General features: G+C 33.7%; 1 protein-coding gene and 1 long non-coding RNA gene across 3 annotated transcripts; both read right to left on the bottom strand.

Annotated features, from left to right (window-relative positions):
- Nucleotides 1-700: 700 nt before the first annotated feature.
- On the bottom strand, nt 701-4,250 carry LOC139820636 (uncharacterized). The gene is made up of 3 exons (XR_011734048.1): nt 3,317-4,250; nt 2,071-2,355; nt 701-1,336 (listed from the first exon to the last, which is right to left on the bottom strand). It is a non-coding gene; the product is annotated as an uncharacterized lncRNA (long non-coding RNA).
- A 4,049-nt stretch (nt 4,251-8,299) lies between these two features.
- LOC139820526 (GTPase-activating protein and VPS9 domain-containing protein 1-like) lies at nt 8,300-10,790 on the bottom strand. 2 transcript variants are annotated; one of them, XM_071790896.1, is made up of 4 exons: nt 9,665-10,790; nt 9,353-9,564; nt 8,880-9,271; nt 8,300-8,811 (listed from the first exon to the last, which is right to left on the bottom strand). In XM_071790896.1, exons 2-4 carry the CDS (start codon nt 9,375-9,377, stop codon nt 8,773-8,775), a joined length of 456 nt encoding a protein of 151 aa, XP_071646997.1. In that variant the 5' UTR covers nt 9,378-9,564; nt 9,665-10,790; the 3' UTR covers nt 8,300-8,772. The 2 variants fall into 2 exon arrangements, with proteins under 2 accessions (XP_071646997.1, XP_071646996.1); XM_071790895.1 differs by having other exon boundaries at nt 8,896-9,271; nt 9,665-10,789.
- Between the last annotated feature and the right edge of the window lie 3,267 nt (nt 10,791-14,057).

The raw sequence follows: 14,057 nt of genomic DNA, 5'->3' as shown, positions 1-14,057 counted from the left end.
CAAACCAACGAAGGCAGGATTATGCATTACATCTTGCCTTCGTTAATTGGATTGTCGATTACATCTTGCCTTTGCTGGCTGGATTATGCATTACATCTTGCCTTCGTTGGTTGGATTATTACATCTTGCCTTTGTTGGATATATTGGATCCGCCATTTTGAATTTTTAAAATCTGACTTCAGATTCGTAATCAGCGACCCCAAAACCCCCGAGTAACGAGTTTCAAGTGAATCCGATGAATTTAAGAAAAATCAGTCCGCCATATTGGATCCGCCATTTTGAATTTTTAAAATCTGACTTCAGATTCGCAATCAGCGACCCCCAAAACCCCCGAGTAACGAGTTTCAAGTGAATCCGATGAATTTAAGAAAAATCAGTCCGCCATATTGGATCCGCCATTTTAAATTTTTAAAATCTGACTTCAGATTCGTAATCAGCAGCCAAAAATCTTAAAAGAACCATTTCGGCTGAATTTTTTGGACATTATTATTGGAGTATAAATGTGAAGCTGCTATATTTTTTGATTGGAAATGGTCAACTTTGACCCCCTATATTTCTTAAACGGGGCGTATGCTCCTCTTAAAATTTTGCAGGGATTATTGGGTCATCATAAGTAACCATTTGGCATAAAAAAAGTTTCAAAAATCGAGGTACCGAAAACGGGCATTTTTTGCCGATGCTCTTTGGAATTAAAACTTTAGAGTTAAATTATGCAACATGTATGATATTTGTTTATTATAATAGTGTCAAAGTCTTACAATTAGTTTATATATTGTTATCAATATATGTTACAATATCAATATCAATACTTATATCAATATCATAGTAGATGTTATTAAATAATTAGTTTTACAAGATACAAAAAAGAAAATAATAATGGAAAACTTATAGTATGCAGACGTCCTAACGAAAAATATAATAAGTCTGCTACAGACTTTATAGCATGTGCCAAATGTAAAGGTTTTTTTTCGCAAAAACAACTACACGACATCATTCTCGAGCTTGTTTTAAACAGATTTTAGCAAAAATAGATGCATTATGATTATGGGTAGAAAAGTGACTTGCAGAGTACATCATTTAGCAAATGATACATTAAAGAAAATAGTGTTTCCAGTGATGAGAGAGGATGAAGTAACAAAAATTATACGATACGATGAATTGCTAATATTATATACAAATAAGTTATGTATCAAATATAACGCACAACACCAGCATGACATGATACACGCAAGGTTGCGACTTCTCGGTCGATTCCTTTTAGCATTGAAAAAAATAAATGCAAGTGTTGAAGATTTCAAATCACTTTATCATCCGAGAGTATACGACGATTGTATTTCTGCAATCAATATAGTAGCAGGATATGGTGAGGAAAAAAACATTTACAAAACTTCAGCAGTAGCAGTTAATTTATCAACGTTACTTAAAAATGTAGGAAATGTACTAATTACAGAATACATAATGACAGATGATTCAGAAAATAAAAAAAATTTTTTGAAGCTATTAGTGTTATTTTTCTGTCCTGCTCTGATAATGATATGACAAGTAGCAATTAGTATACAAATTTTCATATAATTTCTTGCAGTTTTTGATATCACGAATAAAAACTCGTTCTATCTCTCCTGCCCATCGTTTGTTGACATCAGAACGAGCGATATTCAAATGATGATACTCGAAAGTCATACAAACATTTAAAAAAGTTAGAAACCGAAGCTTATATGGCACTAAAAAAGTCATTTTCTTACGAAAATTGAGTTTCTTTAGTAAAGGCATTGTTGACTTCAGTCCACGTGTTCAACAAACGACGGGCAGGAGAGATAGAGCGAGTGCTTATTAATGATTTTAAAAACTGCGAGAAAATAAATGAAAATATGTATACTAATATTTACACATCATTATCAGAGCAGAACCGAAAAATAGCACAAAATTATAGTAGATTTTGCATAAGAGGCAAATTGAGTCGCACTGTACCCGTATTATTAACGAATGAATTACTTAAATGTATTAATCTGATTTTACAACTTCGTGAAAAAGCTGAAGTACCGAAGAAAAACCCATATGTTTTTGGATTACCTGGTTATATTAAAAATAGATATCGATATCTAAGGGCCTGCCTTTTAATGCATGCACAAGAATGCAATGCAAATGAATCATCAAGTTTACGGGGTACTATTTTACAAAAACACGTGGCAACTCATTGCATACAATTGAACCTTACTGATCTTGCTACATTTATGGGTCATGCAGAAAAAATACATCGAGAGCATTATAGGCAACCCCTAGCAAGCAGAGATATCCTTAAAATATTACAATATTTGGAAGCGGTCCAAGGTGTACAAAATTTGAACGAATCTTCATCTGAAAGTAAAGAAAACAAAAGAGATGAAAGACGAAAAGATGACGAAGATGAGATATTAGGTGAGGTTCTTCAATATTATGTTATATTATATTATCATTTAATCTCGATATAATTTGATATTATTTAATTTCGATGTTTAATTTTGATACTATTTTGTTACAAGTATTTAGTAATAATGTAATCTCTTTTTACTGTTATATCAGATACCAATACAAGAATAGTGTGTGTCGATGAAAACATACAGAAGGAAGATGTTAATGCACAAAGAAAGAATGGTGATTCTATTGGAAATGATGACTTTCGAATACGTTAGGTGAGTTTCGTAAATATTGTCTAAGTTCGTTACTATTTTGTTAAAGTATTTAATAATAATTTATCTTTTTGCCTTGTTTATCAGAGGCTAATACAAGAATAAGATGTATCTATGATCATACAACGAGAAAATTGCACAGAGTAAAGTGGACTTTTGGAGAATAATGAAATGTCAATATCTTTAGGAAAGTTTGTTTAAAATTACCTAATTTCATTATTATTTTATAAGTATTTAATATTATCAAAACTCTTGGTCCTTTGCTGTAAACGTTCTTGTTTTAGAGTGTCAAAAGAAAGCGCAAGAATTTTTAAGTTATACAATTAATAAGGTACAATTATTTGTACCTTTTTATATAAAGATACCCACAAAATGACATTTGATTGATTCAAAATATTTGCAAATTTCGGAACATTTTATACTTTATGTATCACCAAATAATCGCAAAATTAATATTGACAGAAGTATGAAAAAAAGTCAAATTAAAAAGGAAAGTTTTATATTCCATAATTTTGTGATTATTCATTAAGTAAGAGAAAAATATTTACATAATTTTATAAACAAATTTGAATTAATCACAATGTCAGATTGTCAATACATATTTTTATCTTAACTTATAACGCAAGAATTCTTGATGTGTGTTTTCTTACTGTTAGTTCTGAAGATATTTGAATCATTGTTTTTTAAAGCTTAGATCCCTCGTTGCAACCGTTTTGATCTATGTGACATCGCTGACATATTATAATTTTAAATTTTGTTTTCTGTAGGTTATAAATTTTTTGCAAGTAAATTTCTCCAAATTATTATTTCAGATCTTGTAAGACATTACTGTCTCTACCTTCTTCTTCATTCTTTATTCAAAGAGCAAATACCTAAAAAATACAGAAAATATTTAAAAAATGAACAATTTAACTATAAAACACAGATTTGTCAAACAAAGATCAATCACTTTTATAATCTTTTTCCGCGATGTCAGCAAAGAATTTGCATAAAAAATTTGCATGTGTTGAAAAAAATTCTGACAATATTAGACTTATTAACTGCATCAGCAAAACACAATGTCCATAAATGGATCAATCAAGTATTTATATAGAAAAATCTTTGATAAGTGAATAAAATTTACTTTTTCTAATTGTTCTTTCAACATTCAAATGTTTTGTACATATTTTATAAGCTTATAAAAAGAAATTCTTCATCTTGCAACATATATGTATATATTAAAGCTATTTCCCTAGAAAAATTGTAAATGTTAGTGCTTTAATGAACCTAATTAGGAATAGTGATAATCTTAATATTAGATGGACAAATTTTATCTATATAAGAATTTTATCTCTATCGTATGTTTGTAATATTTATGTAAGCCTGACGCCTTATCAAACTTGGTCACGTTGACGTCTACGGTACTGACTACGTCAGGCACGTGACCAATAGAGAGATACTCATTATAACCACATAGCGCTGGCAGCGAGAGATTCGCTGCCAAGCCGTCCAGCGACGGGAGGATTCGCTGGTTAGCCGTCTCACGGCATAGTCGTTCGCTATAAAGCTACAGCTAGAACGAAAGACCGACAATCGTGTTGATTCAGGTGCAATACTAATAGTAAGGTAATTGTGTGCAGCACTTATATAAATTGTAATTGATTTGTAAGCCTCGGAATCAGAGACGCAATGGACGCGTGGGAGAGAGAGGCGCAGAATTGAACGACACGTGTAGTTGCAGCAAGTGATTACTGTATTTACATAAAATAAAAGGGTTACAATTTATATAAGTGCTGCACACAATTACCTTACTATTAGTACCGCACCTGAATCAACACGATTGTCGGTCTTTCGTTCTAGCTGTAGCTTTATAGCGAACGACTATGCCGTGAGACGGCTAACCAGCGAATCCTCCCGTCGCTGGACGGCTTGGCAGCGAATCTCTCGCTGCCAGCGCTATGTGGTTATAATGAGTATCTCTCTATTGGTCACGTGCCTGACGTAGTCAGTACCGTAGACGTCAACGTGACCAAGTTTGATAAGGCGTCAGGCTTACATTTATATATGTATATATTAGCTCTTATTTTTATTAGAAATTCTTATTAAAAACTTTTATTAGAAAAATTTTAAAAAATTTTATTCTTTATGGAATTACATAGTTCCATAGATGTAAATGTACAATTTCATATGTACAATTGACTATTACAGAAACCTTAAGCAAAACTCAAAATAATATAAATAAATAAAATATCAATAAAACATTAATCCGTACCTTATTCCAGTTTGAGAGATATTTTATTATATCTAATTTTACCGATGAATTTATATATAATAACATTCTATGCAGACTAACTTATATTCTTTTTATATTCTACATAAAAAAAACAATCTCTATTTGATAAATGATATTTGACATAAAGAGAAAAAAAATATATTGATTCTATTCGCACGTAAGTTTAAAAATATAATAGTGCATATATAATTATATATATAATAATATATATCAATTGCGTAAAAATAAGAAAATTTGCTAAATTAAGAATTTGATTTAGCTGGGAATAGTGATATAATGATGCTTACGTTTGAGTTGTATGTATTTCCTATTTTTATTACATACATACTTTCTCACAAGACGACAAGATGTTCGCAGATATATTTCTTATCATATATTTATAGAAATCAACAATTTATTTTTGTTGTTACATCAAATCCTTCCTTGGAATATAATAGCCTCTGTTTAATAGTGGGCTTTTCTTATGGTGCCTGCACTTTGTACACGCGGAAACTTCTTCCTTCTTTTTATGAGACTTCACCTCTTATTACGTCTATTACTCGGCATCTTCAGACGAGACGTCACAAAATTCTGATACTGAAAGGATCACGTTTCAAAAAATAAAGGACAAAGCCAGCATGTCCACACACATCCGACCATGATTATGGCCTTGTATAATAAGGAGTAAGGAGCGGAAACGCTCGCCACGTGACAAGCAACATCGGCCGCATTGATGCCATACGGGTCGCGTTTTTCGCGCATGCGCGACGAACGCGGCCTCAATAAAGTTACGTTTACATGGGCCATATTTTCCGCGTAAAGGTGGAAGCACATAAAATTGCAGGAGCCATGAGCAGAAAGCAGAAGCCATATGTGCATGCGCTATGGTATCCGTAGAGCTCTAAAGGCCATTGCACGTAACAAAGTTTTAATCATAATCGTAAGGCCGTAAAAAAATAGACCAATCACACTCGATTATTCTTCGAGCTCGAGAAGAATAATCGACTGTGAATAGTCTATTTTCTTACGGCCTTACGATTATGACTAAAACTTTGTTACGTGCAATAGCCACAGATACCATAGCGCATGCGCATATGGCTTCTGCCTTCTGCTTATGGCTCCTGCAATTTTATGTGCTTCCACCTTAAGGGTGCCGTCCCATGCAGGACGGAATTTCGGAAAACGAAATCTCGAAATCATTCTGATTGGTTAGCCCCATGGGGCACAGTACAAGCTTCATGGGGCTAACCAATCAGAATGATTCCGAGATTCCGTTTTTCGAAATTCCGTCCTGCATGGGACGGCACCCTAACGCGTATCGCGTAACCAATCATATCGTTCATTCTTTTAGAATGTTAGAGTCCCTAGAAGTAAGAGTCTGACCAGATGTGGTTCAACTTTTGATTGGCTGGATACGAAATGGCGGCACCAATCAATGATGACTGAAGCACGCAGAATATTTGAAAAGTAGTAATGTGATTGGCTGCGTTCAGCGAAGAAGCAGCTTAATAAGACGATGTGCACACGTCAGACTGGGGGCTCGATTACGATTCTTGAAAATTACAAAAGTGAACAAATTTACTAGATATTGACCAATGAAATCATAGATACTCTAGTGAATTTTCTCACTTTTGTAATTTTCACCTTGTTTCAAAAACCGTAATAGGCTCCCGGATCACAGTAGGTGTAGTATAGGTGTAGGTACGCCATTTTCGATCCAATTAGATCTTTGACCAGACTCTTACTACTAGGGACTCTAGTCGTAATTTATTGGTTACGCGATACGCGTTACGCAAAAAATATCAGTCCATGTGGACGGACCCTAAAAGTGAAATTTCATAGCAGTAAAAAGCAGCAGCATTTTAATAACTTACTAGATATTACTAACATCGATTTGGGCTGTGTTCCGAATTCATTTAGTTAATTAAAATGCTATAGTGCACGTGACGTAAACTATAAATTTTAGTTGATTAAAGTGAATTTTGGAGCACAGCCTTGGTGGACCTTGTCAAATTATCAAACCGATGTTAGTAACATCTAGTAAATTACTAAAATGCTGCTACTTTTTACTGCCCATAAAATTTCACATTAAGAATTTATCGCAAACAAAAGGATATGCTACGGGTCACCCGTAAAAATTTTTGAAAAAAAAACTAATTTTTTTTAATTTTTTACGGGTGAACCATATAGGTCATATAGGACATCCTTTTGTTTACAATAAATACTTATTGAAGACGCGTTCGTCGCGCATGCGCAAAAAAACGCAACTCGTCTGGCATCACTGCATCGGCCGCGTTCAGCAGAACCACAGTATATTTACATACAATAGGGACAAGCCATTTTCATGAAATCAGCTGTCGTACTAAGGGCCTAAATTCGTATGTATTTGACCGGAAATGAATGGCCGGGAAAGAATCTACCATATGAAATCGTTTGTATTTCGTATGAAGACTTTTGAAGTGCAATTGAAAAGGTTTGTGAGTCATTCGTTTAATTGTAATTAATTAATTATTTTTACACCATGCATTTAGCCGAAATAGCTAAATTAATAAAAGTTTTTATACGGAATCGTTTGTATTTTGTATGAAGAGTTATGAAGTGTGATTAAAAAGGTTTGTGAGTCACCCAGATAATTTTAATTAAATATTTATAAACTCGGTAATTAGCCGAAATATAGATTTTTAGTTATTCATGTTAAAAGAAGAAGGCGCTAGTGTTTCCGAAGGTCCGTCTGCAATCAGAATTAATATGAACGTTTTAAAAATTATTTTATACTAAAATAAATAAATATACAGGCTAATAAGCCTGTAGCTATGAGCGATAGTTGCTAATTAAGTTTGTAAAGATGTACCAGCTGTGCAGGGTGAAGAGCAGGTTATCTCAAACGCCCTGCCACAACCCAATTAAAAGAGACTCAAATGTCATTACCGCTGAGAAGTACTTTTTGCCATTTAAGTTAGCATGTCAGAGCAACCGGATTGTCCATTGCGTTCCACCTTGAATTTTTTTTACAGTCGTTTATTAGGATTGCCCTACTTTTAAATTGAGCGCTTTTAAATGTATTATTATTAAACTACCGATATCGACATATTATTAGTAATTTAATATTAAAACTTGACAGAGTGACGTAAACTAATTCGCTCATAGTATTATAACAAAGTATTATGCGTTCAAATTCTCGAAAGCTAATAGCTTCTTTACTATGCTCTCTCTTTATGTCGATCGATTCAGAAAAAAATCTCCGAAGTCTTTCTTTCTCTCGCGATATTCCTAGAGTAAAACTGTACAAAAGCTCTACGAAATTGGCGATATTTTTCACGGATCTGGTTCGAGTCTCGGCTCTTGAGGAAGGTGCGCATGTAGAAAGAGTACGCCAACACAGTTTATCCTGCTAAATGGTTATCAATTCTCTATAAGTTCTGTATTGTACATAAATTATAGAATATCTAAACGTTTCTTTTTTTTTCGATGTCCTGTGACATTGTACAATAGAGTTACAAATAAAGATAAAGCCACACTTTACGTATAATCTGATTCAGTCTTTGCTAATGTTACATAATAACGTGCGAAAGAACTAACAGTTAAACTATTTAAGAGGCTATTTAAGAATTTAATTGATACTGGAAGCATAAAAACTGTTTAGCTAGCTTTACACAAGATATTGGTCTTCTTCTTTATGAAATCGTCAAATTATGATTATGATACATTTCTACATTATCACCAGCATCGAATCTAATCTTATTTATCGTGATACTCTTGAGAAACTGTTAATCCATTGTTTTAACTCGATCGCGGCGCAGAACTGCGTCCACCAATATTGTTCTTCTCCCTCCAATCAATTCCCGTAAAAGCTGTCTACATATTGAACAGTCGATACAACGACGGCGGATTAGTCTGAAATTAAGCACACGTTAACAATCACTCTTCTTGCTAAAATCACAATTTTCTTTTCAATCGCATACCTTGATTATGACATACCTGTAGACCAGCACGGGAGTCAGATCGTCGGCAGCAGGTATGCCTCTTTCCGATGCCATGGAGAAGAGATTCATGATGGTAGTCGCGCAACAAAATACACACTGCAACTTATCCCTAGGAGTCTTATACGCCGATATCATAGCCAATTCAGCCTGCGCCCATGACCAGGGGCATTCGTAATGATAAACTTTTGAAATGCGTAGATCCCTGTGATTTGAAGTTACGACCTTTGCCAACTTATTGATATGACCGTGAAAAAGCTGGTCCCTATATACATCTCCATCTTCATTTAGATAGAGCGCATTGTGGTATACCCATGCCATGACGGTTCTTTCCACCACGACTCTCGCCAAATCTAACTGGTTGGCGCTTGCCGCTGAAAGTAAGAAGTAAGTTCAGACGTCTCTGAGCACTCCCGCTAAGATCAATTGCGAGATAAATAATTATATTCATGTACATTGCCAAATCGGATCGTTGTCCATTTCCACGTGGACCTTCCCTAGAAAATTATCCACGAGATCCTGTTTCTCGTCAGCTAGCGTAAGCTTTTTAAACTCTTCGCAGAAACGCAGGAGGAAAGCCTTCTTTTTTTCCAAAAATACCCTCACACAAACGGATACAAGATAATTAAAGATAGCATCCCGATCGCACTTAACTCGCACGCATAATCTGAAAAATATTATTATTAAACGGTTAACATCTTACATTTAAACATCTTACATTTACTTATACATTACATACAAAGATGATATTTATATATAAACAGTACCTATCTAAGTGAGCTAATGTCGACAGCAATCCCTGACGACATCTGATTAAATATGCGATATATAAGGAGATCGCTTTTGATAATCCTCTCGAAGTGATTTGAAGAGCTTTCTACATCCATCGTCATTAAATAGACGCACGCAACGTAAAGTTTCATGAAGATGAGCTAGTTAGACTTAGCTAACTAAGACTTAGCTCAGCTTCAGTTTTGCCGTTTGCTATGACAGAACCCTCCTGCTGATGTTCCCCATCAAGCCTCACGTTCTCTTCCTCCGCCTGAGTCTCCATTTGCGCGAAGATCACGTTGATCATCTGCGTGAGAGTCGCACAGGCTGTTGTTTGATTCACCAGGTTGCGCGACGACAAGTAAACGTTGTAAACAGTACGAATTGTTAACAGTACCGTACCCTCGTATACCTCCACATGCTGGCTTGTCATTACAGTCAGCAGAGCTTTAATAATCTACAGCTGCACACTCTCATCGGTCTGTGGACCGGTGAAGCAACCGCAAATTGTCTCGACAATGCGCACAATCAGCAGCTTGTTAGGCTCCGTTGAATCAGGCACATTGCCAGTGAGATGGCTATATGCGATTAACTTCTGCAGGCAGTCCAGTGCTGTGTCACCACAATCCGTAGTGACTAGCTCTGACATGCTGACTCAAATGGCAAGAAGTACTTCTCAGCGGTAATGACATTTGAGTCGCTCTTAATTGGACTGTGGCCAATTAAGGGCGTTTGAGATAACCTCTTGCACCCTGCACAGCTGGTGTACATCTTTGATCTCGTTACGGAGGTCCTCTGCAAGATGGAAATATGAGTGACAAACTTAATTAGCAACTATCGCTTATAGCTACAGGCTTATTAGCCTGTATATTTATTTATTTCAGTATAAAATAATTTTTAAAACGTTCATATTAATTCTGATTGCAGACGGACCTTCGGGAACACTAGCGCCTTCTTCTTTTAACATGAATAACTAAAAATCTATATTTCGGCTAATTACCGAGTTTATAAATATTTAATTAAAATTATCTGGGTGACTCACAAACCTTTTTAATCACACTTCATAACTCTTCATACAAAATACAAACGATTCCGTATAAAAACTTTTATTAATTTAGCTATTTCGGCTAAATGCATGGTGTAAAAATAATTAATTAATTACAATTAAACGAATGACTCACAAACCTTTTCAATTGCACTTCAAAAGTCTTCATACGAAATACAAACGATTTCATATGGTAGATTCTTTCCCGGACATTCATTTCCGGTCAAATACATACGAATAGGGCCTAAGCAGAATGGCTGTCTTATAACCTTAAGGCAGTGTTTTATGCCTTAAGTCTTTGTTTTATGTAACGCACAATACTGTGTTAATATTTCCTGTCTTGTGTAGTATACGCGACATAAAACACTGCCTTAAGGTTATAAGACAGCCATTCTGCTTAGGTCCTAACACTTTCAATAATTTTGAATACGTTATTTGATTGCTAGTCGTTCGCTAATGTTTGCATGTTTTTTTTTATTTTGTTTATATATTAATATTTTTGACAAAAAATGGAAATTAAATTTGGGCAAATGTAACCGCCATTTGGAAGCTATAACTCATGATTTCGGTGAATATTTCGGTGTTAAAACGTTTGCTAGTCGTTTGCTAATCGTTTGTTAGATCCGTGTATACAAGTATTGTTCTTATTTTATCTATAAATTGCCCATATTTTATGTTAATAACATGTAAATTATCTAGTAACTTTAGTTCTAGTGACTTTTAGGTGACTCGACGCTCACGCGTCGTTCTTAGTTAAACGTGTTTTTTACAAGTTGCATACCTGTAAGAGTGGTACACGTGCTACATGTTATATGTATATATGGTACATACAGAGAGAAACCTGAGAGCGGCCATCCCGCTTCGGGGGACGCCTGTCCTAATCTGCCCTCTGAGAAAGTGGACGTCAACTACGGCGTTACGCTAGGTAACGATCAGAGAGATCTCGGGTAACGATACATGGGTTCGTATCCGTGCTATGGTTCGTGTCCGAACTACTCAGATGGAGGGGATGTGCTGGTCGCGCAAGCCCCTCCTCTGTCAGTGTACGCTCGGCACTCGGCAAGCTTCGCGCGGGGAGAGAAGGGCAGACATACGATCTGCTGTTTCCTTCTCTCTTGAGCTGTTAGAGGCCACGCATTTCGGGTATCGCCTCTCATGTCTCGCCGAATGCCGAGTCTCGAGTTGGCAAATCGACGATGCGCTATGTTACATTTATGTTTATATTTACGAGTTTTAATTGTTATATTTATAAATATTGCAATTATATTTACAAAAAAATTGCAAATTAATAAATAAATTTTATTAAACATAAAATCGCGTGATCATGTACTTCCGTAGTTTTTTGTACCGTTAAAATTAAACATAAAATTAATTAAGTAAATAAATATTTATAAACATAAAAACTAAAATTTGTAAATGTAATGTATAGAAATTCCCGTTCTGGCCAATATGCTTTTTTATCTAGAAATAAAGTCATATTAAAAACATTAACTTTGGGATAATATTTAAATTTAATATTTAAATGCGTAATAATAGTAAAATATTAACTATCGAGAAAAAAAGGTAGTTTATAGTGTTCTTTTTACTCTTATTAAATTTGCTAAATCACGAGCACCAAAAGAGGGATATTGGATTAAAATAAAAACAATTTATTATACAAATAATGCACACGGTTAATGTTTCGACTATAGTTAGTCTTCTTCGGAACGGATTATTACGAAAGAAGAAGATAAATATCAAGAAACATAATAATTAATGTTCATTTAACATACTAAAACATTAAACATTAGTCTAGACTAAAACATTAAACAATCACCTAACAATATAAACAAATAAACAAATAATCTAATTGAATCTAAAATCAAAAATAAAAACGCCGGAATAATCGAATGAAACCATGGCAAGATTATTTATATTGAGAAGTGGTAAAATCTCTTCCGTCAGGAAGAGAATGTAAAAAATTATTAACGGGGGTATTTTGATTTAAAAGATTTTTAAAATATATATCTTGCAGGAATTTTTTATAGGGAAACAAAGAAAGTGAATAACGTTAAACTTTGCATGTTCACTTCACCTTATTTTAAAATTTTATTTTTATTTTTAAGTAACAAAAATGCTTTTCCACTAGAAGGTATAAATGACAGACGGTGTAAATAATTCTAGCTGTTCTACAGGTATTTAAAACGCAAAAAGCTAAAATTTTCTTATTCAGAAGAAGTATATGTGGCTATCGTCTGAACTAAAACTAAACCAATATTTCCATTCTAGGCAGCCTTTTTATCAAAAATATTATTAATCAATATTAAATAAACAATTTACGGTCTGAACTTGTATTTTATCGTAGCCTAATAATATTTTTTATATACTATATTCACATATTTTTTTCAACCTTAATAAACTACGCGCCGACTAACTTGTCAGACTTATAACATCTCCTCATTCCCTCTAATTAAATCGATTTAAATAATAGTAAAGAATTTACTACTCCAACACAGGAGCTGTGTTGTAAGTCTGACAGGTTATGTCGGCGCGCAGTTTATTAAGGTTGGAAAAAATATACGTGTAGTACACAAAAAATATTATTAGGCTATTAAGATCCAAGCTCGGACCGCCGTAAACGGCTTATTTAATATTGATTGATTGTATATAACGGTCACATAAAACGGGGGGTCTTATTTCTCTTATATTATTAAAAATATTATAACTTTTTTTAAAATTTTGTTAGTATTTTATTAAAAGAAAAAACTAATAAACGTATAATGTTTATTCTAATTCAGACAATAACCACACTTATTCTGAATAAGAAAATTTTTTGTTTTTGGGTTTCTGATACCTATAGAACAGCCAGAATCATTTACTCCGTCTGTCATTTACACCTTCTAGTGATCATGCAGGATATAACATAGAAAAAAATAGCATTTTTCTTATTTAAAAAATAAAAATAAATTCTTAAAATAAGGTTAAATAAAAAACATGCAAAGTTTAACAATATTCGCTTTCTTAGTTCCGCTATAAAAAATTCCCATTTATGAAAAATACTTATTTTTAAGATCTTTCAAACCAGAATACGCCCTTAATTTATTGTTTGTTATTAATATATTGTTATTAATTATATACATATAAGTATTAGAAAGCATATGGTATAAAATAATTTCAATATTCAAATTATTGTAATAATAATAAAAAAATCAATTATTTACATTTTCTTCTGTGTGTGTATGCGTGATGTTATTGACAATAGTTTTTTTGCACGTTTACATTTCTTTTACAGATTTTTTACACGCTTAATTTTCACAAGTGTGATGTCAAATACAGACAAGATTTTTGTTTATCTGTTATAAGCG

This window comes from Temnothorax longispinosus, chromosome 10, assembly GCF_030848805.1.
Source record: "Temnothorax longispinosus isolate EJ_2023e chromosome 10, Tlon_JGU_v1, whole genome shotgun sequence".
Classification (NCBI taxonomy): domain Eukaryota; kingdom Metazoa; phylum Arthropoda; class Insecta; order Hymenoptera; family Formicidae; genus Temnothorax; species Temnothorax longispinosus.
This window is presented reverse-complemented; position numbering and strand designations above follow the sequence as displayed.